The sequence below is a fragment of the Vidua macroura genome, chromosome 2, assembly GCF_024509145.1.
Source record: "Vidua macroura isolate BioBank_ID:100142 chromosome 2, ASM2450914v1, whole genome shotgun sequence".
Taxonomy (NCBI): Eukaryota; Metazoa; Chordata; class Aves; order Passeriformes; family Viduidae; genus Vidua; species Vidua macroura.
The window spans coordinates 27,308,205-27,331,004 of NC_071572.1; the positions used below are offsets into that span (position 1 = coordinate 27,308,205).

At 41.6% G+C, this 22,800-nt stretch overlaps 1 protein-coding gene across 5 annotated transcripts in view; it reads right to left on the minus strand.

The window, feature by feature from the left end:
• LIMS1 (LIM zinc finger domain containing 1) overlaps positions 1–22,800 on the minus strand; it is a 68,663-nt gene that overhangs the window by 21,390 nt on the left and 24,473 nt on the right. Inside the window, exon 1 of one of the 5 annotated variants that reach the window (XM_053970832.1) lies at positions 19,689–19,770. The exons of 2 other annotated variants lie outside the window; for them this stretch is intronic. Coding sequence is in view for 1 of the 3 variants with exons in the window: in XM_053970830.1 (XP_053826805.1) it covers positions 11,696–11,799 (104 nt within the window). In the remaining 2 variants the exon portion in view is untranslated. Of the gene's footprint in view, positions 1–11,695; positions 11,800–19,111; positions 19,207–19,688; positions 19,771–22,800 lie in introns of those variants that run through there. 2 more of the 5 variants (XM_053970835.1, XM_053970830.1) reach the window with 2 other exon arrangements.

Genomic DNA, 22,800 nt, shown 5'->3' on the forward strand with positions numbered 1-22,800 from the left:
CCACCTTCCGGCAGCTCAGCCAACACAGTCCTACACTGCTGCTTCTGCTGACAAATTTGTGGAATGGGTTTGGTCAGTGTCTTGCCTTCACTTCCCCTCAACAAGGAGCAACCCCCTAGGCAAGCCATTTCCCTGCGTAGGTGGGACCCAGGCAGCATGACCCTGCTTATTTGCCTGTCTGTAGGTGTGATTATTCACCCTATGCCAGAGCTACCAGGAGTCAAGCTCTAACAGGCTAAGGAGGCTGCACCCTCACCCCTGACACAGCCTGGCTGCAGCTCAAGCCCTATTTTTATCTGTCATGGGGCAAGCTGCAGATGAAGCAATGCTCAGGTTGTAGCCTGAGGCCACAAAAATCTTGCCAGAGCACCATTGCAGTCCTGGAACAAAAGGTTTCTGCATTCTCTGAAATGAGTGATGAAAATGTGCAGTCTGCCAACAGACATGCAGGTATAGTGATGCCAATTCTTCATCTTGCTTCCCAACACTTTTTGCACAGGTCAGTGCTGAGCTTCTGTGGGTATAAAAAACTTCAGTGAGACTGACTGCAGTGGACTAAAAATGCTGATTTATGGGTTAGTAAAGATGCATGAAACCACTAAGATAATAAACAGCAAGTCAGCCTATCTCTTCCTCTTATCATTATTTTCTCAACAATTTCCCAACTCTTTTCCTGTATTTTGTCCCAGATCACAGACAATTCTCCTGGGAAGATGCTGCTGCAAATCAAAAGTGCCCCTTAGAGACTTTCTCCTGGTGGGCTACTACAATTTTGCAGTAACCTGAAATCCACAGATGACCAAAGTGGTTGGAAGCCACTTCTGCTGCCTCATATTCTCTTTGGTCAACAAGAAAACATTTGATTGCTTCTTCAGCTTGCTACTGTGCAGTCTTCTGCATGGCTGTAGCAAAGCAAGTAGTACAGCAAGTTAGTGCAGTAAGATGTCCATCCAAAAAGCCTGGTTTTATCTTCCTAGTTTTTTGTCAGGAATAAGTCCTTCAAAGTAACAGGACTCCATATGTGCAGTAAGTAGAAGCTGCCTGGTTCTCCAGTCATATTACCATTGCTGCTGGAGGAATGGCTCCCAATTTTTTCCAATAAACAAGCAGGAGCTTGACAGGAGTTTAAAAAGGGCCTTTATGCTACTGAAGCAAAACAGAGTTTCTACTGCAAAGGTCTGATAATCCACAAATCCAGAGCAGCTGGCCATCCTTTTCTGACATTTTATAGGAGGCATGCTGCCAAGATCTGAAATACATTGTTAAAAATACACTGCATTTTCATTAGAGAATTCTAGGTTACTCTGAGGTGAAGCTGTCCATGGGGAGTGAGAAGTATGCAAGGGGTTGTTTTGCAGCAGCAGCAGCTTCCCAAGGGCATTCCCTGAGATATGGGACAAAACATAGCAAGCAGCCTGTTGTTAAAGATGCAGTGTTAGGGAGAAGAGAAAAGGAAGAAGTTGAGTGTTCAACTAGAAAAGGTAGGTATGAAAGAAAAAGACGGTCTCCTCTTGGCACACTGAGGATCTCATCAGAAGCCAAAACTGATGGTAGGGAAGGTGCTGAAGGAAATGGTAAGAAGAGGGAGGGAGAAGTGTTCCACTGCAGTTACCAGAAGGGCTTTGGTAAACAATAGCAAAAATAGGCACACTGCCTAATCCCTGCTGAAGGATGACTGCCGCCTCACTCCACGCTGCTTTCTCTGCTCAGCTTTCCAACCTGGCTGCCCATGCCGGCGGCTGCCAGGGGCACACAGGGACTCTTACAGAGACAGCTCGGTGGCCAGCCAAGCCCGCTGAGCATTTCACTCCGTGCCACAAATAGCCGTGTGCGAAGCAGTCACGGCTCCAAACAAGGTGCTTGGCAAAGGCAGCTGCTGCCTGGCAGCCTGTTTGTGCCACCGGGACACACCGCTGCAGCGCCGGCGCTGCCGGGACGCCGAAAGCGCCGTGGGGACAGGCGGGGGATGAGTAAGCGCAGCGCATCCCACCACTTCCCCGATAGGCACGAGTGCCTTCATTTCAATGGTGCATTAACAGCTGCTATGCAGTGACTCTCACACGCAAAATACAGAACAACCTAGAAAAGAAGTTTGGCTGCAAAAGATGCGTGGGCTTGCAGTGCCCTGCTCTGATTTTTGCACCAACATTTTAAAGCACTAGTTGACCTTTTGTGGGGTTTTTTTATTGAAATTAAAAACACTCTTGGGTTCTGGTTGTTGCAACTGTTTATCTCTTAAGCAATAAAATACTTTCTGGTCTCCTAAGGCAGTTTGAAAAAAGGTATGAATCTTTTATATAATTCAAATGCATATTTTTACAGGTTGGATTTTCACATGTGCTCAGCACTGCTCTAACTACTTTTCCTATTAAAAATTATGAAAAACCATCTTGAAACCACCACAGTAAAAATCAGGTGAATTCTAAGTGTTCCTGAAAGTTTCATTCTTTAGTCTTCACCTCAAAATGCCTAATTAAATTTATGTGGTGGGAGTTTAAACAGGGCAAACAAAAAGGCAATTCTAGCTGTTTCATATCCTTCAGTATAAATTTATTCTAGTATAAACATGTCCAAAAAATGCTTTGGTCTCCATAAACAGAGAAGGTTCACATTCCATCTCTCCATAAGGAAGTAAATATAACTGGAATAGACAGGTAAGCAGCAGCTGCCCACACAATGTTTATCAGTCATTCAGGCACAGTGAAATATCAGCCTCTGACAGAATTTGTAGAAAGGGAGAGCAATATGCAACTACAGCATTTTCTTGTTATAAGTAATATTTCAGCAAAGTATTGTGTTTTCTTCCTGCTGGTTACATCTATTACCAAATGAAGCTGTGCTCTGTATAAACCAAGTAATGACTTCTGTGTACAGATATTTGATACTCTTTAAAACATTCATCTCTTCCTCCCTCACTACTGTTTCTTTCAACCCTGTGCAGACAGGAAAAACAAAACAAACCGTTATCATATATGAGAAGCTCATGAACTCAAATAATTTTGTGTTGCATTAGACACAGTACATGATTGGTTATTCTTGAAATTTGCACCCTGCATAGTCAACTGCATGTCTATTTCGTTACGGCATCCAAATTCCTCCAACTCTATAATATTTAAGGATACATTTGCACTGATGGATTTCATATAACACATCCTCATTTGCAATTTAAGAATAATAAAAAAGGTCAGCCACCCAATACTAGGGGCTGCACATCAAATGTCCCTGAGACACTCGCTCTGAAAAGAACCACGTTTTCAAGCCTGAAAAGAGAAGATCAAGTCCGCCAAGCTCCAAAAAAGTGACAGGACAAGAAGAAACAACCTCAAGTTGCCTCAAGGGAAGTTTAGATTGGACATTAAATTTATTTTCTTCTTCCTTTTTTTTTTTTTTTTTTAATGCAAAGGGGTGTCAAGCATTTGGAACAGGCTACCCAGAGAAGTGGAGCAGAGTCAACATCTCTGAAACTTTTTAAAAGACATGTAAATGTTGCACTTGGGGACATAGTTTAGAGGTGGACTTGGCAGTGATGGGTTATTAATTGGACTTGATAATCTTAAGAGGTTGCTACAGCCTAAATGATTCTATAATTCTAAAATGTAGTAACATATTTCTCTTTAGGGTAATGGCTTCCTAGCACAAATATTCAGTTCATGTCATCTGTAACTGACATCCACCAAAAATCCTCCACTGAATCCTCAGCGTAAAGGCAAATGCCAGCCTTTGATTCTGCCTGAGTCATCTGCCTGCACTATGTGGAACCAATGCTTTGACAAGCTGAACACCATGATCTGAGCAGCTCATCCAGGAGCTATAATTAATACTATGACTCAACATAACACCCCAGCAATCAGGAAAGACTTCCAGTACATCCATACAGCTCCTTGTAGGGCAGAGATAACTGCAAAACCAGGCTTCCCAGCCCACAGCAACATCCTTATTATAGTCACATCTCCACTGGAGACACCATGCTGAGGACTGACCTACAGCTTCAGTAACCCGCACGTTACACACATCTTTTATTATTATTTTATTACTATTAATCTACACTTTCAGCAACATAATCTCTTCTCACCTTCATTAGTTTGAGCTTCTATATGATGATGTGCAAGTTTTTTCATTGCCTGAATTAATTTTTAGCAGAAGTATAATGTGTTATAGAAAACATCTCCTCAGCTGTTCCTCTTCTCTCACACACATACCAAATTGTAATTATTAATCACTCCAGGTTTCAGTTTCACATTTTTCTCTTCCTACATTCACTACAGCATCACCAGGCTTTAAAACCTGCAGAAGATGGCAGACAGCTAAGCCATCTGCAGCTAATACAGCAGCATGAAATAATAATAGCCCTAATATTCAACTGCCAAGAGAACAACCAGAAGCAGTTTATGTTCCTAAGACTCAAGAATGAGTAATGTCTCAACAAATAACACTAACACAAAATAACATTTTGAGTTCATTATGACAATCTTAAAATTTAGGAAAATGCAAACTAAAGGTCTTCATCTTGGATTTTACATTTATTAGCTATTCAATGCTAGTAGCACACCTGTCAAGTAAACATGAATGAATTTCAGTAGCAGTTTGTGCAAAGTTCCATGCATTTTTCTAGCAAAAGGTTTGGCAAGGTTTTTAAACCTTTTTGCCAGGTTTTTTTTGAAGTAATGGTTTCTGTCCCAACACCTGACTAATCCTCAATGAGTAAAGCAGCAGTGGACACTTACAATATCTGTAATATCACCTATGAGGGAAGAAGATATTGAAGTTATCCCTCACAAGAATATACTGCTGGGATCATCCAAAAGAACAGCAGGTTTTTTGCTTGACAGAAGAGAAGCAATGGAAAGAGGGAAGATGACAGCGGTTTGAGCTTTCAGTCAGAGGGGTTCAAGCCCTGCCAAGCTTCCTTTTGCTTTGCTACATACCCTGGAGTAATCTGAGGAGTAGCTTTAGAAAGCATTTTAGAAAGAATTTGAGTTTAAAATTATGCAATTACTTGTATATTTCAGGCAAAATTCATAACCTGCAACTTGGCAGCTCATGGAGTTATCCTATTCTGAAGCTGCACTGCTACAATATCCTTTTAAAAAGTATATATATTAGGACCAACTTTGCAATGTATCAGAAATATAGGGTATGCTTCACTTCAGTCTCTGAAGTCAGTGAGAAGAAATGTACAAAACAAAAACTAGAAAGTCAAATATTGCGCAGGACAAATAGCTTTCAATGCAAACTTCCCAGACTGGAACAAGGGGACCAGCCAGGGCAGTTTTGAGGCATGACTCTGAGTGAGAGTCCAATAGTTGCATAGAAACAGAGTTCAAAAGGTAGACTCACCTTGGGATCAAGAACTTTATGATCTATGAAGAGTGTGGCATGCATGGATTTTATATGCTAGAGAAGACAAACATCATTTCACATTTGCTCTATCTTTGTCCACTCATTCCTTGCTGGAACAGTTTAAATATTTTGAATCTTTAATTTAAAAAGGCACAAGCTGAGAAATGCTGCCAGGTATTGCTATCTTTGTCTGTCAGTATGTTACTTCCTTTGAGGCTAATAGTAAAAGGTTTTTTAATTAATTTTTTTCTAGTTCTGTTATGGCCATTAGGGCAGCCAGAAACAGCAGAAGAGCTACAAGGAAATATGTCACAGAAGTCAGAACCCAAATTTCTCTTCCTGGACAAAAGGCTGCAAAAGATCAGAAAGGTTCATCTATAAAGACACATCACAGGATGACTTAGAATCTGCTGGCAAAATTGAGCAGTATCATCAAAAACACTGTTCACAGAGTATTATATATGAAACCATCATTTCAGAATTCTACCAGCAACTACCTAAAATAAGAATTTCTACAAAGCTGGAATATACAAAGATGAAAATTGAACAAGGGCAGCCTAAAGCTATGACAAATCAAGCAAGGAAAAAAAATAACACATAACTATGTGTACTACACCATCAGATAATACACATGAAAATTCAGAGCATTGAGTGACTTAGTAAATGCCCTGAGATTGCTGGGTGCAAAGCAAGACCAGAGGAGTTAATTGAAGGAAAAAACACTGAATGCCACAAACTCCATAGGAAGTCCCTGAGCCACAGCTGATGGCAAGCTGGGGTTACTACCAAGGGCAATCCCATAAAAGGCTCACTCTTTCCTTCTACCTCTCTCCACAGGCATCAGCCTTTGGCCATCCTCAGAAGCAGCATACTTGGCAAGCTGTTCCCACGCCTGGAGAGCATCATGTAAAAGGCTCATGGTCCTCTCGAGGACACTGTATCAGCTAGCTTCAGGTTTCCCAGAACAGCTCAGAGACCTCAGGAAAACAAAATAAAAATATACAGAAAGGGAATCCAAACTTACAACCTTTTAAAATTTTCTCCCAAATACCTGCAAGTTAGCAATTTTTATTAAGTGGTAACATTGGCATAATTTAGTTTTTCTCTTCTGTGTGTAAACTTACTTCAGTATGACAGACTGCATTCAAAGGACAGCTTAATTATAATGAAGAATAATAAGCAATCACAGTACATTTTCTTTAGAGAACACCTCTGGGTAGGTATCATCAGGACACATGAAAAAAAAAAGCAAAAGAAATGTGCAATTTACCTTTAGTCAGCTAATCCTGTAAATAAGAGCAGTGCAAATCCTAATTGCTATAATTAAAATCCTAATTGAAGCTTAGATGTTTACTAAAATCATAGATTCAAGAGGAAAAGCAGTTACTGCTTTGGTTGATGTTACACAAGCAGCTATCTGCGGTCATTTGCAGTCATGAGAGGTGATAGTCCAGGTGAGCAAGTCAAACAAAATCACTTAGTTGTTATGCAATGTAGGAGACAGGGGGTGAGAGAGAAGGCAAGCAAAAAAGGGTGTGTTCCTCAGGAGTTATTTTAACCCCTAGAGCAATGAAAAGTACAGCACAAATCAACAGTAAAGCCTCTAGTCATGTGGGTACCTCAAACAAAGGCACAATGCAAATTCTAGGTATCCCAATATTTAAATCTAACCATGAAGCATATTTTTGTTGGCTGCAAGCTACTCTAATTAATAGTACCAATTCAGTGTTACATTTACATGGACAAATCCCTTCTTCAATTAGAGCAGCTAGCAGACAAGCTGAAGTGTTTCTTAGTTCAGAGCTCTCAAGCACCTGATTAAAATGAGTATTTGTAGCACTCAGCTCTCCACTATTCTAGCTATTAGGGTGTATTTAGTTATTAGGGAGAAGCACAATTTTTTTGTCTTAGCACTTCTTTTAAAGTTTTTCCTGCTTTAATAAATTAATCACTTTTTTTACCAAGGTATGGAATAGTTACTGCTTCACCTGTTGACACTGGCAGGGTGAGCAAGTTAAATAACTCTCACAGAAAGCAGCCATATAACTGTTGACATTGGTGATGCTATAAAGAAACATTACCAGGAGAAATCGAATTTAAATAAGCTTCCAGGTGCAGACAGGAAGTTTAACTGGCTCTCAGTACCCTAAAGCATTTGAAGGCTCAACAGGTCCCTGGTTTCCCAGACAGTCCCTGACCATCATTTTCATTCCTTCTTCCTAGGAAGAGCAGGTCTTCAGAGCTGATGTATGGCTGGAAACAGCTGTACACCTTGTCTGGCTGCTACACATGTGCTTTTGATGGCACGTTAAAGAGATTTGTGACCTTGCAAAACTCCTGAATGCTGTATCTCATAAAGAAAGGGAGACAGCCCTACCGTGTTGCCGATGGGGGGAATTTTATTCATGTGTTCCTTTTTCCACTCACCTAAAAGCCTTGCTGTGCAGAGCCTATCCCCCAAAGGCTCAGTGGGACGTAACAATGTGCTTATGCCTCCTGTTTCATCTGCATGGAAGTCTTTGTGCTTGAAATTTTGGGGCACATCCACATGCCTTCCAGCCTGGAGTCAATGTGCAGAGGCAGGCAGGAGCCTGAACAGATCCAGCAGAAGATTGTCTGCACCTACTCACATGCATGTACCCATCAGCTTCAGCAGCAGAGAGCAAAAGGAATGCAACTATAAATTACAACTATTAATATGGAAAACACCTACAGTGCTTTCTGCACAGAACAGAGCAGTGAGTTACGAGTGACTGACAGCCACTGATGGAAGCTCATCAATGATTATTTATTGTAAATGCTGAAATTTACTGTTTGGTAAAAAACTTGAGACCAACCTCTTTAAAAGTTGTTTATATTTTTAATGGCATTTGAATGCTTAAGGAATTGGAAAAGAGAGCTACAGATAGTAGCTACCAGTGATCAAATTAATTTTTAAGTGTAATTGCCAAAAAAAAAAACCCAAAGACAATTGCCTCTTCTTTTGCAACTACCTTGTACTGAGCCTTGAGAACTAATAGTATCAATTCTTTTAGAGGAATCATTCTATTTTTACAAAAACCCATGGGATGAGAAGGGGAAAGAGCAAAAATAGCAACCATACTGCTATTGTTAAGTGACTCCTAATGATTAATCATAAATATATGTGTACAATTTCCTTTGCATCCTGTTTGCTGAGAAAAGCAAGAAAGAATAGCTCAGCATACAGTCAGAATTTTTACATGCTGTTTCTAAAGACAAAGCAAGACAAGACCTACAGAAGATGTCATCGTTTTCCCAGTGAATCAATATAGCTGGAAAAGAACAAGTCTTCAGAACAGTCTCTTCTGAAAAGCAGATTTTTCAGGTTGCATTTAGTTCAAGGATGGCTGCATCTGTTGCACACAGGAGAGAGATAAAGGTGCCTGGCGTCCTCCTGCATTTTGAACTCTGCACCCGGGGAGCATCCTGTATAATTTAGGTTTATGAGCTAGTGAGTCTGCTCAAACAGGCAAAGAGAGGTCTGCATTCAGCACCCTGGCCTCAATGGAGGTCTAAACCAAGCACATTTTTGTACTGTGCAAGTTCAAGGAAAGAATGAGCCATCCAGACCACCTTTTACATGGCACAGACAGGCTGCAGCTCCCTAAAAAGTCAGTAAAGCACAAGTTGCATCTCTAGCAGCAGATTAAAAGGCTGCCAGAGAGGATTGTTAAGTGACACATGGGTGAGACAGAAAGAGAAGTCAAATTTCCCATCCCCACCAATGTGCTGTGCTGTCAGGACAAATTAAATGTATGTCATACATTATATGACAAACATATGTTCTGGTGCACATTTAGGAGTTTCAGTACATTGTTTCACAGTTCCCTAATTATTAGCAATCTCACACATTTTAAGTACAAATCACACTGACATTCCCAGGAAAGAAAAAGGCAGAATTTTGGCACCAAGCCCTGCTGAGCTGCTTTGTAATGCCAACACTTGGCTGTGTCTCAGCTGAAGTTTGCAGGTACACAGGTCCCTGTCCTACCAAGCACATCTGGCTCCTACTGTGATGGCTGGATCCAGCAGCTGAAATTAAAGGTTTTAAATACAGAAGTTCTCAAAGGGTGACCTGGGGACACTGGCATCTTGAGTACATTTTGGCCCAGGATTAGAAGAACACTACTTGAACTGAGAAAGCAGGTTTCAGTGAAATGTTGCTTGAGGGCTGATATTATTTAACACATCTGGATTAATATGTATGTAAAACAAAATACAAGGGCACTAGAACAAAGAACTGGAGAGAGATACTATGGGAAGGCATTGAAAAGCCATGGATGGCAAGATATATTTAGCAGACATAAAAGAAACCTCTTGTCTTTCTTGTGGACTTTAGATACCCTGAATGTATTTGCTAAGCACAGGCATCTAAGTGGCACTGGGAGAATATATAGAAAAAACTAGAGCTTTCCATTTTTAGAAAACTAATGAGCTTTTCCTCTTTGTTCCCAATTGCTCTTTGCCCTGTTGATATGTCATAATTCTGTATTTATAATGCCATAGCCTTTTGTCATGGAGAATGCAGTAAAAATGACAAATAAGCCTGCCTTGCAACACACTGCAATATCACAATATAGGTTAGGAAGGAGCAAGGTTTAGTTTGAATAAGAACCAGCTTAAGCTATTAGCAAACATAAGATAAGCTCTGGTTGCAGGTATGGGTTGTCCCCCTGCTCTAAAAGCATCATCTGACCACGCTCTGTTCATCTTCTTGTACCTCCAACACTCTGCCCTCTGCTGATTCACAAGCCCCTGATTCGCTATTTCCTCTAATTTGGATTTTATTTCTCAAGACCAATTTCATGTGTTTCTCATCTCTAACCAGAAGAGGCTCAGGAGATGAAAACGCCCAGACTTCAACTGGTGCAGTAAACAAACCCCTTCCCCCTATCCAGCCAAAATGATCTAATTCCCATCTTGGATACGCATAGTAATAAGAGCAACACAACCATACAGAGCTAGTACTCATTTTTATGTACATGCTTTAAAAAGAGGCTTTCTCTTCCCCAAATAGATCTATTTTTCCTCATTGCTAGTTTTGTACAAAATAAACTAAAAAATGTAAAAATGTCAAGAATCTCTGCCCATCTCTTACTTTACTAAGTCTGGTTATTCTTCCAACTGCAGTCATATGAATATAACATATATACTGCTAATGTTATTAGAAATCCATCTCAGAAACCAATTCAGAATTAATACTACAGAGAGATATCAAACACACATACCAGACCTGCAAGTGAACACATTCCTAGAAGTGATATGGTATTTCTGACAGCTCATGGCAAATAATCTCTGTAAGTTACAATCATACATTTTGTCACAATTAAGGTCCTTAGTTGTAACAAAAGAGTAAATCCCCTAGGTCTGAATTAACCATTCTTCAGGAATTGCTAACATAGCTGAAAAAAACACAGTAACAACCTTTCAAATTACACAGCACTCCAACCTGACGCACAACCATTATCAAGGAAAAATAATCTAAAAATACAATGAGACAGACATTAGAAGATAGGAAGTACTTCCTCTCCACTGAGGCTTTTGTTAGCAGATACACAAGGTTCCTTTGCTGAGGAGCTTGAAGTGGGAATGGATTGCTTTCATGCTGAGCACACTTAGAAAAACATCTTAGCATTTTTACTTTTTTTTGGGGGGTGTCTGCACTTACTCAAGTTACAAACAGATCTTTCTGCTCCAAACAGAGGCTTTTTGCAAATTCATTGTTAATTTTTTTCAAAAGGTTCACAGCAGCAGGAAGATAACCCCAGACATTAAATGGCTTTCTAATTTTTGGTCACCCTTGCTGAGTAAGGTCAGGCTAAGTGGCCCTGCTGCATGCTTTTGTCTAAAGCCCATTCCACAACAAAGAATGCCCCATGAAGAAACCCAGAGCCCAGCAGCCACCCCGCTCCACACCACCAGCCTGGCACAGGGACTGTGCCACAACCCAAGAAGCAGCACAGCCCACAGAACCTGTGTGACCTAGAACTAGCTTCAAAGCAGACGGAGCAAAGTTGTCAGGCTCCAAAATGTTTATTTACTTGCGAGTGCTGGCCATCAGAAGGGATCCCAAAGTAAACACTGGCTAACATTTGCCCTTCCCAGAGTCAGGGAAGGCTGTCACACCATCGCCAGAACACGCAAGGTCATCGTATGGCTCCTGTTATCCCTCCTTCAGGGGTTTTTATATCGTGCCTCGGGGCTGCTTCTCGATGCATGTGTTTTGCAGCGACTTTCCAGAGCTGTGGTTGCATTTTGTTTGTTACAACCACCGAAGAAAGCGGGCAGCAGAGAAGGGCTCGGTGCCCTGGCAGTACCATCCATTTGCACTCACCTCAGGTTCTCTTCCTGTGACCCGGGCAGGACACTGTCAGGACGATCCCGTCTCCTCCTGTACAGACCTGAATGTGACAACTCTTTCAGCTGCAAAGCCGTCATATTCCCCTACCTGGAGGAGGGTTGGTTTTTTTTAAAGGTGAGGAGGGGTGTTTTGGCTTTGGGTTGGGTTTCTTTCCCCCGCCTCTCCCAGCTGTGGGAGCCGAGGAGCGCGCCTGCCAAGATGCCTGGAGAGCAGCGGCTGGGCGGTGTGTCAGCAGCACACCTGCGCCCGCCGGAGCCACCAACCTCTGCAGGCAGGCAGGGCAGGCACCCGCCGAGCTGCTTCCTGTTTCTCATAGGTACACACCCTCCCAAAGGGCACCACATTTCCTTTATCTCTTGATCACACCTAAGGGATGTGTGCGACAAGCTCACCCCCTTCTCTCCAGCTTTCCTCAAACTCTCACCGCCCCGACAGGCACGACCCTGCCCTGTGCTGGGCAAAGCAGGCGGCTCTCCCAGCGCCTCCGCACAAAGCTACACATCTCCAGGACTGCAATGAGCTGTTCACGCTTTCCTGTTCTAATTAATGACAAAAGGAAAGTCATTAAAGCTATGAAAAGTCAGAGTTACTCAAGCACTTTGGCAAGCTCTGACAGGGAGGTTAATGCAGCAAAGTGTGCCACAAAGTAACTTCAGTAACTAGCATTAAAATGCTCTTTTAGGAACACAACGGCACTGTGCATTTTCCTTTTTCTACCTTGAAAATCAGAAGAAAACCACAAAGTAATTGTCTTCCTACTCTCAGCTATCAAACATAAACTACTATACCAGTGTGTCACATTTTGTAGTGATGGAGTGTCCTGTGTAATTGTAAAACAGGAATGGAAGTGCTTGAAGTTTCCTGCAAGGCAGGAAGGCGGTTAGCTGGCAATTTTGCAAGCTCTGTGTCTCATTTCACATAGTAAAATTTTAGTAGTAAGTAAAGCACTTCATTTCAGGAGGCATCAAAAAAGCTTACCACTTCTTGAAAAATGTTTACTATTTCTTTGACATTATTCTTGACACATATAAACAAAAACTTAATTCAGAGATTTTACTTCTACATGGTGAATTGGGAAGGTGTGTTTTTAAAATGAATTTGCATTTAATAAAAGCCAAGAAACCTAACAATTTGCAAGGACTGTTTTGACTATTATAGGAAACAAGTTCTATCTGGTATGAATTACAGAGTTCATTACTGAAGTGTTTATTTTGTAGCAGAATATATGTAAGAGTATTTTTAAATTTCTCTAAAGGAAAAAAGTGTAACATAGGTAATACTGGGTATATCATATGACACCAATTTTGTTGAGATTACCAGACTGAACACAAACTCAGTAGTTTTATATAATACTATCAATATGCTTCAGTCTGGAATGTCATCAGTGCATAATATTAAACATCACACAATGGAAAAATAACAAAATTGTTTTGGAAAAGGAATCACATAACATGCCAAACAGATAATGGTTGCAAAAATCCAAAGTGATTTACATGATGTTAGAGGGTTGCACACACTGAACTGTCAACAAGCTATACACATCTGAGCTCCCATCCTCAGAAAATAAAAGCAAGAACAATCACAATATTTGCCTAAACACGCTGCATTCCAGTTTCAAATGAAGTATTTAAAGTTTTTTCTCAGTACTCAGTAGGATAAGCTTAAACATAATTAAATGCCAATTCACTGCACTCAGTCAATCAGCGATCCAATGAAAAGTTAATGCTGTTATGAGCGGAGGTTCAGGATGGCAGATGACAGATGTTCATGGCACAGCAGCTTTTATACATTACCAACAGTTTATACTCTGCTTTAAATATCTGTGTACAAATGACTTATTTTTGTCCAAATGATCAATTTTAGATAACAATCTAAAAAGTGATGAGTACATTTTTTTCTGTGAAAAAGCTCTTTGTAAACTGTTGAAATTAAACTATTACCTATAAATTTGTTCATAGATTCTTATTCACTACAGTAGGCATCTGTTCAGCATATACTGAATACTTTTGTATTAAACATGATACAAGCCAATAAAAAATAAAAGGACAATTCTTCACCCACTTTGCTGCACATTGCATTAATTCGAAACACATCACTTCATTAAACGTTTATTTATCTGCATGATCAGCTGCTGTGCTTGGGCAACAACTTTTACTCAAATGTCCTTGGAAACCAGAGCTGCACCAAGACAGAGCATGCAAATTAAATGAATACAGCAAGTCCAGACACAAAAATGAGTTGTTATACAGATCAAATCCACCTAAATATAAAGGAGGGCAAGATGGTTAGGTTTTTAAAGTAAGACCAGGGATTCAGCTCCATAGCTCCATTTCACAGGCCTCTTCAGCAAACTCCAACAGGGATCTATGCTGATACAGAAAACGCTTTCTTGGAGGGCTTCAGAACAAGCGAAAAGTTTTCTACAAGAAGAAATGCAAACTGGACTCATTTTCTGCCCTGTGGGATCACCATGAATCCTCACAAGAGACAAGGTTTCAAATCTGAATTCACCCAAACAGTCAAACTTTAGGTTCTGAGTATCAAATACAAGTTATAAGGCTGTTTTTTTGCAGAGACATTGCAGAACACAAATGTAATTTCTCGACTAACTCACTTAAATGCTTCCACAAAGCAACTTCAATAGACGTGGCTCTCCAAGAAGAGCTTCCCCAGCGAGTGCCTCCTGCTCCCCACACCCCTTTTTACCTTCCTAGCCTCTATCTTCTGTTTATAATTCTTTTTTTTTGAGAGATTACATTCTTCTCATGTGGGATGAGGCCACTTGGACCTTTCACATTCCATCAGAATTTTTGAGGACCAGCCAAGTTACCACAGCTTTTCTCATTACCAGTAATGCACAGCTTTCTTGTATATCCTGTGCTTTGAAGTTTACTCTTCATTTTTCAGTGCGTGACTCTTCCCTCATGCAACTGACCATCCTCCTGCCCCCAGAGAAAGCCAGCATTGCTGCTGTGATGTGATGGATAATCATTGTGGTACCTGTCTTTCAGCAGAGGAAACTATTCCCCCATGTCTAACCAGCACAAGGTGGAACTGAGACAAAATATACATTCCTTCATTCATCACAAGCAGTAAATAACTTTTTAATTATGCGGGACAAGGCTCATGGCTGAGTTTTCACAGCAGTCCTACAGAGTCTTATCTTGATACTCCAGGCCTCCTCCAGTGCTCTCCATTAAATTTCTATGAAAATACTGCTGTTCTGGTGAGTCTAGGTATTCAGCAGAATTTTCCAGTTTAAAAATCTTTTAAGATAGACAGGTTATGCCTGGCTACTTTATACTACATTCAAAGGGATGTGAACAGCAATTCATTATGCTGGAAAACATGTAATTGAATTTAGGAATAACAATAAATGTCAAGTGCTTCAAATTCAGGACATTTCTTCATAAGCCTATATGAGAATATACACTAGCTATAGAAACCAGAACAGATTAAGTTTTAGGTCTCTTATTCCACATGGAAAAGTTGTTATTCCCTCTAGTGGCACATTCTTTTTTTGGGGTTTTTTTCTAAACTTTGAAAAAAACTACCAAATCTCAATTAAATTTACTTGAAGATTTTCAAATCGATAGAAAAAAACTGTTTTCATGGCAGCACAGTCAGTCAAAACAATAATCAGAAGAGTATTCTAAGAACACCATAGGAATGCCTGTAGTGTGCTCACAGTTACAAGGTGGCTGCGTGTTCAAAGGAGCACATTCCTCCATGCCGTTAATCACTGGAATCAGTTTCCAGAGGAATGTGTACAAGAGTGACCGTCTTCTACTGTTTCTCACAAGATTTGGAAGAAAGCATACTTTAAAGTGAAGGAAAAGGCTTATACACCTCAGCAAAGGACTTGCTGCAGAAAATGAAGGAAGGTGGCAATAACCCTTCTGGCAGTTTTGCAAGAATCCCTGAAGCACACAAATGATGTGCTGATGCCAACAAAGCTTCACACCCTTCTGGGCCTGCAGAATGAGTCCCCGCAGATGGGTTTGGGTGTCAAGGAATAGTGTAGTGTACCACACTGTGAGTCCCTGCTGGGACAGGCAGTGATATGATGAAATGCACAGAGAGAATACCAAGCTCAAATGCTAAGGACACACACCTTGAAACTAGAATTTCAAAGCTTCATGGGAGCCTAAACTGTTGATTCAAGGAGTTAAATAAGTAATTATATGTTTCCTTCCTTGTCTAATGTCATTCCAACACCTGTTTTGATGTTTCTTCCCATGTTCCACTTAGTGATAAATCTATCCTGAAGCAAGCAGATTTAATCTGTGGATTAGGCTAAGTACTGAGGCACTTGATCTATCTATGTCCACACTACAAAGCAGAGTTTTGGATTTATGTCCATGCTCCAGCTGACCAAGTGGGATTTAGCAATTGCAATTTAGTAGTTACTAGTTTTTGTTAAACCTCATTTACTAATGTGTGTCCCTGCCATACAATGTAAAGTAAAAGCCTACATGATGGTTGCAACCTGGTCTAGTGCAAGGTGTACTGGCCCACTGCAAGGGGGGAGGTTGAAACTAGATGCTCCTAAAGATCCCTTCCAACCCAAACTATTCAATGATTCTATGGTGTGCTCAACTCTTCAGAGCAGTGATGCACTCAACCCACTGAAGTCCTCTGGGATTTGATGGGGAAAAGGGAAGGTAGGGTTATTGTGGTGAGAACAGGGGTCCTGTCTCATCCTGGCAGTACCAAAGGCATCTCCACCTCCATGGCTGGCAGCCCACAAGGTTTCGGTGAAGTGTGGCAGAGATACCTGCTCTCATTCCACATATACTATTCCAATAATAAAAAAAAAAAAAAAAAAAAAAAAAAAGCAAACATGGGAAAATCTTCTGTCTGCCTGAACATGGAGCAAGGTATTTTGCTTTCCTACTCCAAGCTCTCTGCACATGCTGCTCCGTGAACTCTTAATTTAAGCAGAAAAAAAACTCTGCAAAAAGCACACTTTTCTCCAGCAAGCAGAAACCTGCTTTGGCTGAGTTTTACAATACCTCCCTCTACTGGGAAAACACTGCCTTGTTTCTCGTGCCAGTATTTCTAACCACAGCCAGAGGGAGGTACGGATTAACCCACACATATTTTAGTAATTCAGACCAGGGCCAAGCTGAGAGCAGACATGAATGAGAGACCAGAGGATGAAGATGCAGGTTGGCATCATAGCCAGAAATTTATGCTGTTAATCAGGAGATGATCCATGCATGAGTAGGTGTGCAATGAAGAAAGCGTGACACAACATGAATCAGTTTTGTCCTGCCATTTGTACCTAAGCCTTTTTAAAAAAAGAGTGACAAACAAGCTGGCAAACAGTTGATGCCTTAAGGTGGGTAAAATTACTCATATGGCCTGGTATATGATGGGCTAACATCTTAAAAGAGAAATAAAAAAAAAAAAAAAACCACACCAAAATGATGAGGGGAGGGATAGTTTAAAACCAATAAAATCACGGTTTAGATTCATTTTCAGAGCCCAGAGAATGTGGAAAAAAAACACAAGCAATTCCCAACCTGCATTTCTAGATCCAGGACCTACCCTTCTGAGTAATTTTTACTGTCTTGGAATTAAAAACCTCTTCCTAACAGAGATTTTCAAAGCCAGTCAGAAACCCACCTTTTACATTTAAGCACCTTGGTTATGATGCATGAAGATCCTAAGCTGAAAAGTCTTATCTTTAAAAAAGTTTAATTCTATTTGCACTCTGCTACTGTAGATATGTCCAGAAGGTTTACTTTATTCTATTATGATGAGATAAATTGCCTCTAGAAATGAGGGCAAAAGACCCCAGGTGCCACCTGGCTTATTGGGTAGTTAGAAGTTTCCCAGTAGATGCTACAAAAGACTGAAGACATCTCCATGTTTAAAAAAAAAGTTTTAAAAAATTTAAAAAATAAGCATACCTAGAAAACATGTGGCAAATGAAGGAAACTGGAAACTGCCCAGAGAGCAGCTGCCCTGATACCCCAAGGAATTACTAGCTCTGGCAGTTCCAAAAGCCACAAGCCCTTCCAGGGGTGCAGAAAAGCTGACTGAGACATATCAGATGGGCAATTGCTGAGCCCTGGTTTGGGTGGAGAGCTAGTGGGACATCTCAAAACAGGTCCCAGACTGACTTTGCCCTTTCAGAGAAGGAATGGGACTATTAGGAAATCTTAATTTTTCTCCAAACATCACTCATCAGGGTTAAATAAATGCAAACAAAACTACAGCAACCTGTAAATTGCTTTCTCTGTTGACTACCAGCAATTACTCTCCTGGACCCTTTACTTTCTGTCTTAAAAATACTTTTCAAATTACTAACGCTCCATTAAAAGTAGAGAAAGAAAAGCTTCTCATCAAGGTTTTGCCTCCTTATACTGAAATGAAATACCAAGGAGAGAAGACAGTACAATCCCCTTGAGAAGGCTGGAAGAGCTGGAAACCCTGACAACATGCACGTGGCTTGAAGGTATCACCACCTCCTGGCACACAAACAAATACAACCATAAAAGCAGTAGGTGACACTACAGCTCCAAGGGTTGGTGTTTTAGAAGGACAATCCAACCCTGAGCTCCCAAGAGAGCACCAGAGCCTTTGAATGCTGCTGGTTGTATGGTGAGAGATGGTGAATTTAACAGCCCAGAAGAAGCAATGATCCTGACTCTATGCCTGTAAAAACATCTGTCAGCCACATCAGACAGTCTCTACTGCCCAAAAAACAAAGGCATGGAAAACACATTACAGAGGAAAGGGGAGGAGGCAGTGAGGGCACAGAGAAAACACTTGAGACAGCACAGGTCAGACACACTGAAAAGTAGTTCTATACTCTGACCAGCATTTCCAAGAAAGGTAGAAAATGGTGGGTCTCTAGAAAGTATCACCTTTAAATGCTCAGAAACCTGTAGTATGATGGTTTATTGTATATAAGAACTCATATATTCTCTAAAGCAAAATAGAGAAAGTAGGTCAGGTGTCTACAAAGAATGAAGCGGAACATATGTAAAAACACTTAAAAATCACAGGCAAGGTGCAAATTTTAGCAACTCAAAAAATTCTATGTTTTTAAGTATTTACATTTTGGTTTCAAAATTATTAAAACTTGTAATTCATATCCAAGCAGAAAAATCCATAATGGAAAAAAAAAAAAAAACCCCAAAAAAAACAGTGCAAAAGAAATGAAAGTAATTCAACCTGGACATTCAGGATGATGTAAAATTGAAAAGCCATCCCCCCTTCCCTTAATGCTGTAAAAATTACTTTGGGATTCAGCATAAAACATAAAAATATAATCTCATATGGATTTTTCATAATATTTTAAAGCACATGAAAAACATACTTAATATTCTTAAATCAGAGCAAAAGCCTTAAACCAAAAATACACAGCTGCCCTACCGTAAAAGCTTTGTTTCGCTGACAAAGTTACTGACTTCTGAATACAACCACACCAGAAGCGACACAATTTCTGTAACAGGTAGGACAAATCTTTTCCTTCCACTGGAATTACAGTTTTGGGTTCAATGATTCTGTCGCAGTGTCCTCTTCCTCAGCCAGCAGAAAACCTGTCAGCAGTGGTCTATCTTCAAACTGACCATGAATCCTCTGTTCTGGGTGGGGACAAAATAGTGTCCCTAAAACCACTCCCAGTGAGCAAAGGATAAAAAACTACTGGAAATACCAGAATACCTCTGTGCATTTCCAGAACAACAAAGGACTTTGCTAAAAGCTCTAATACCGTGCTGCTTGCTGCTAGTAGTAATAAAACCCAGCAAGTAGAACTATTATTCGTCCTCTTCCTAACTCTATTTATCACCATTCCCATGCATGGCTCCTGCTCCCAAGAATTTCCCTGTGAATGACTAAAAGCCCATACAATTCATAGCCAGGCTGTTGGCTCAGAAGACAGCGCAATGTGCACTTCAGCAGATGCCTGAGCCAAACCCTCAGCCCCAGTGACCAGGTGGACACTTACTGTCAGCCTGTAGCCTCGCTGGCAGCACGTTCACAATGAGCAGCCTTTGCCATATGAAGCTTCACATCAAATGCCCGCTGTTTGCATATTTTCACTGTGGTTATTACTGGTATTTGTGATAAAATAAGAAAAATAATAATTTAAGTGACTCAGTAAACCACTTCCTTCTTTGGCTCTGTAAAAACTTGATGCTGTAAAGAAGAGAAAAAAATCTATCAAAATTCACAGTTCAGCTCCATAAACTGTGTCATGCCAATTCTCCATCTCAAAACCACTGAGGACAGAGGAGGAAGCAAACCTTCTACCTCATAGGAAAGGCTGAAGCTTTCATTATATACGATCGTTGTATGGTACAGAATTACAAAACCATAAGAACAGTAGGACAGCATTCCAGGTCCTTTTATGGGAGCAGCAATCCCTGGAAACACTGATGAGCAGCAAAGAGACAAGCAGGCCCACTTCAACCTTATCACAAGCATCTGTTGGTGCCATGTTGAGTGGAAGACTGCATCTCCCCACCTTCCCACCTGCTGAGAAAGAGGACTACCCTCTGATTTTCTTCTTTTCTGAGATGAAGGCAGACAGTGTCACACACTGAAAGGCTACTGCCATCTCTGACAACCTCAGCACAGAACAATGACTAACTGGGGACAAAAACCACCATCTCACAGAGCAGGTTAGGGTGGTGAACCTGCCCAGACAAACAAGAGTTGAGATATGTCTCTCTTGTATGGACAGAGACTCAAACTCAGTTTTTCTAAAGCAATCTGAATCCCTGGGACACCTCAAAGGCCTCAGGCAGCTCTTTGCAGATTAAAGCAGGAATACCCTTAAAATCAACAATGTTTCCCTGCCAGTTGCTGCTAAGATCTGTAAAAAAACAGAACCTGAAACCTTGCTCACCATCAGCGACCAAGAAATTAGGCCACAACCTGATCTCTGCAGGGACATGCTGCAGGCAGAACTTGTTTGTACAGCAGTATGGCTTCAGGCTTCAGCCCCATGACTGCCAGGGCACCCTCCTGAACGGTCAGACAGGAAAGTTTCCTTACCACCTGCTTTCACCATAGACACAAAATAATGCTATACCATACCAAGAGAGCCTCATTTTGCTTTTCATTCATCATGTCTCTACATCCCATTTCTTGCTCCTATTTCTGTCTTCAGGCCACTTAACATTATCGCTAACCCTTTTCTGTGGACAAATTAACAATGTAAGTTTATCTTTCCAAGCTGCTGTTTCCCATACTGTCACATAGTGCTTCCTCATTTGAACTTCTTATCTCTTCCTGCAAAGACCCTTCAAGTACAAAAGCAGCAATAAAGTTTCATTAAACTTATCAGTGGACAGTTACCCTCCCAGGCAAAAGAATGCACTACAGCTTTGTCTCTCAAAATAAATGTGGCAAACATCAAGGTAACAGCATTTTATTCTTGAGCATGAAGAAAATCACAACAAACCAGTTATATAGAATGAGTGGCCTTGGTTGCTACACCAGTTCATGTTATTTAATATATTGCTCGTATGCCAGCAGTTCCGCTTTTATAAAATGGCAAGGACAGTTTGTTGATTCATGATGACTACAAAAGCTGCAACACTTCATGGTTAATGTGAACAAGCATCCATTAAAAGGGAACTAGGAAAACAAGAATTAACTCTTCAATTAACATGTTTGAGTAATTCATTAACCAGCTAGCCTGGCTAAACCATATTTCTCAGTTTTTGTTCACATCACAGTAGTTGGCTCTCTTTTATCACCAACTTGTTTTCCAAAAGGGCCATGCTGAAAGAAAACTTGTGAACAAAATTATGACCAATGAGAGTAGAACAAGACCAGCCCCAGAGAGACTATGCTCATGGGCACTGACAGATCGTTGCAGTCTGTGGTTGCCCAGATCAGACCTGATGGGAAGTGCAGGGCCAAACAGCACCAGACAAAGTCACATGATTCAGCCAAGCCCATCAGCTGCTCCTGACACCAGGGCTTCCTGCAAAAGAGGTCAGCAGATGTGGTTCTGCAGTGAAAATGAAGCTCCTGAGGTAACAGAGAGGGGACTGGACCTGAGCTAAGCATAGAATTAGACCAAAAAGTTAGTCTATAAGCAAAAGTTAATTAGGGAAGGGAACCACTGGTTCATATCCACATTTCCACAGATGCAGAGTATTTTTCTTTCCTCCTCTAGCAGGCCAGCATGAACTAGAACTGCAGAACACAGGTAGAGCCAAACCCCCAAGATGCTCCAGGACGCTCAATACTGCAGCTTCTGGACAAGTCAGTGTCCTCTCTGCTTCAGGCAAAAAGAGCCACCGTCTGCAAAGAGACCTTTGAGGAGCCTGCATTGCCAGGAGCTGGTGGAGAAGCCGGACAGTCACACCCTGCAGCTGTCTGCCTCATCACCCCCTGAAATCACCGTCTCCGGGGCAAAACAAGCAGAAGGAAAATATGTACTCATGCCTCAGCTGTTCCAGTTTGCCGAGGGTGTATACAAGAGACGGCCCAACTGACCTTGGAGCTCACCAAGTTCCTTTTTTCTCCTTCAGACGCTCTTCCTTCCCCTTCCCCATACACTCCTTCCTCCCTCATCTTCACCCCAGCTGCAAGGAGCAGCCCACGTCTTCCTCTCTCAAGAGCTCTCTCCCAGCCACCAAAATGGGAGAAGACTAAGTTTGGGGGAGGGCGGGTTAGTGAATGCAGCTGCTGTAGGGCAAAGGACCAGTGGGTGCCATACACAAAACAAGGGAGGAAGATGCAAGAAGTATCCCTCCAGCTCAGCAGAAGTGAGATGTCCCCTCATCATGTTCCCGGAGCCCGCGGCTGCAGCCGCCCCCTCCCCACGGGCCGTGCCCGGGACCCGCGCCGTGAGGCGGCCCGGCCCGGCCCGGCCGCGCTTGCACCGGCAGGCGGAGCCCGAGAGCCGCGCTCGGGCCCCAGCAGCCCGGGCCTCTCCGCACGTCCCCGGCCCGCGAAGGGGCCCCTGCCCGCAGAGCCCTCCCCGCCCCACACTGCCAGGCTGGAAAGGCGAAGCCTGCTCAAAAAATGGGGGAAAAAAAAGCCCCAAACACCCCTGGGGTTCCCCTTGCAGTCTTTCCTGTCAGTGTCATCACAGCTGC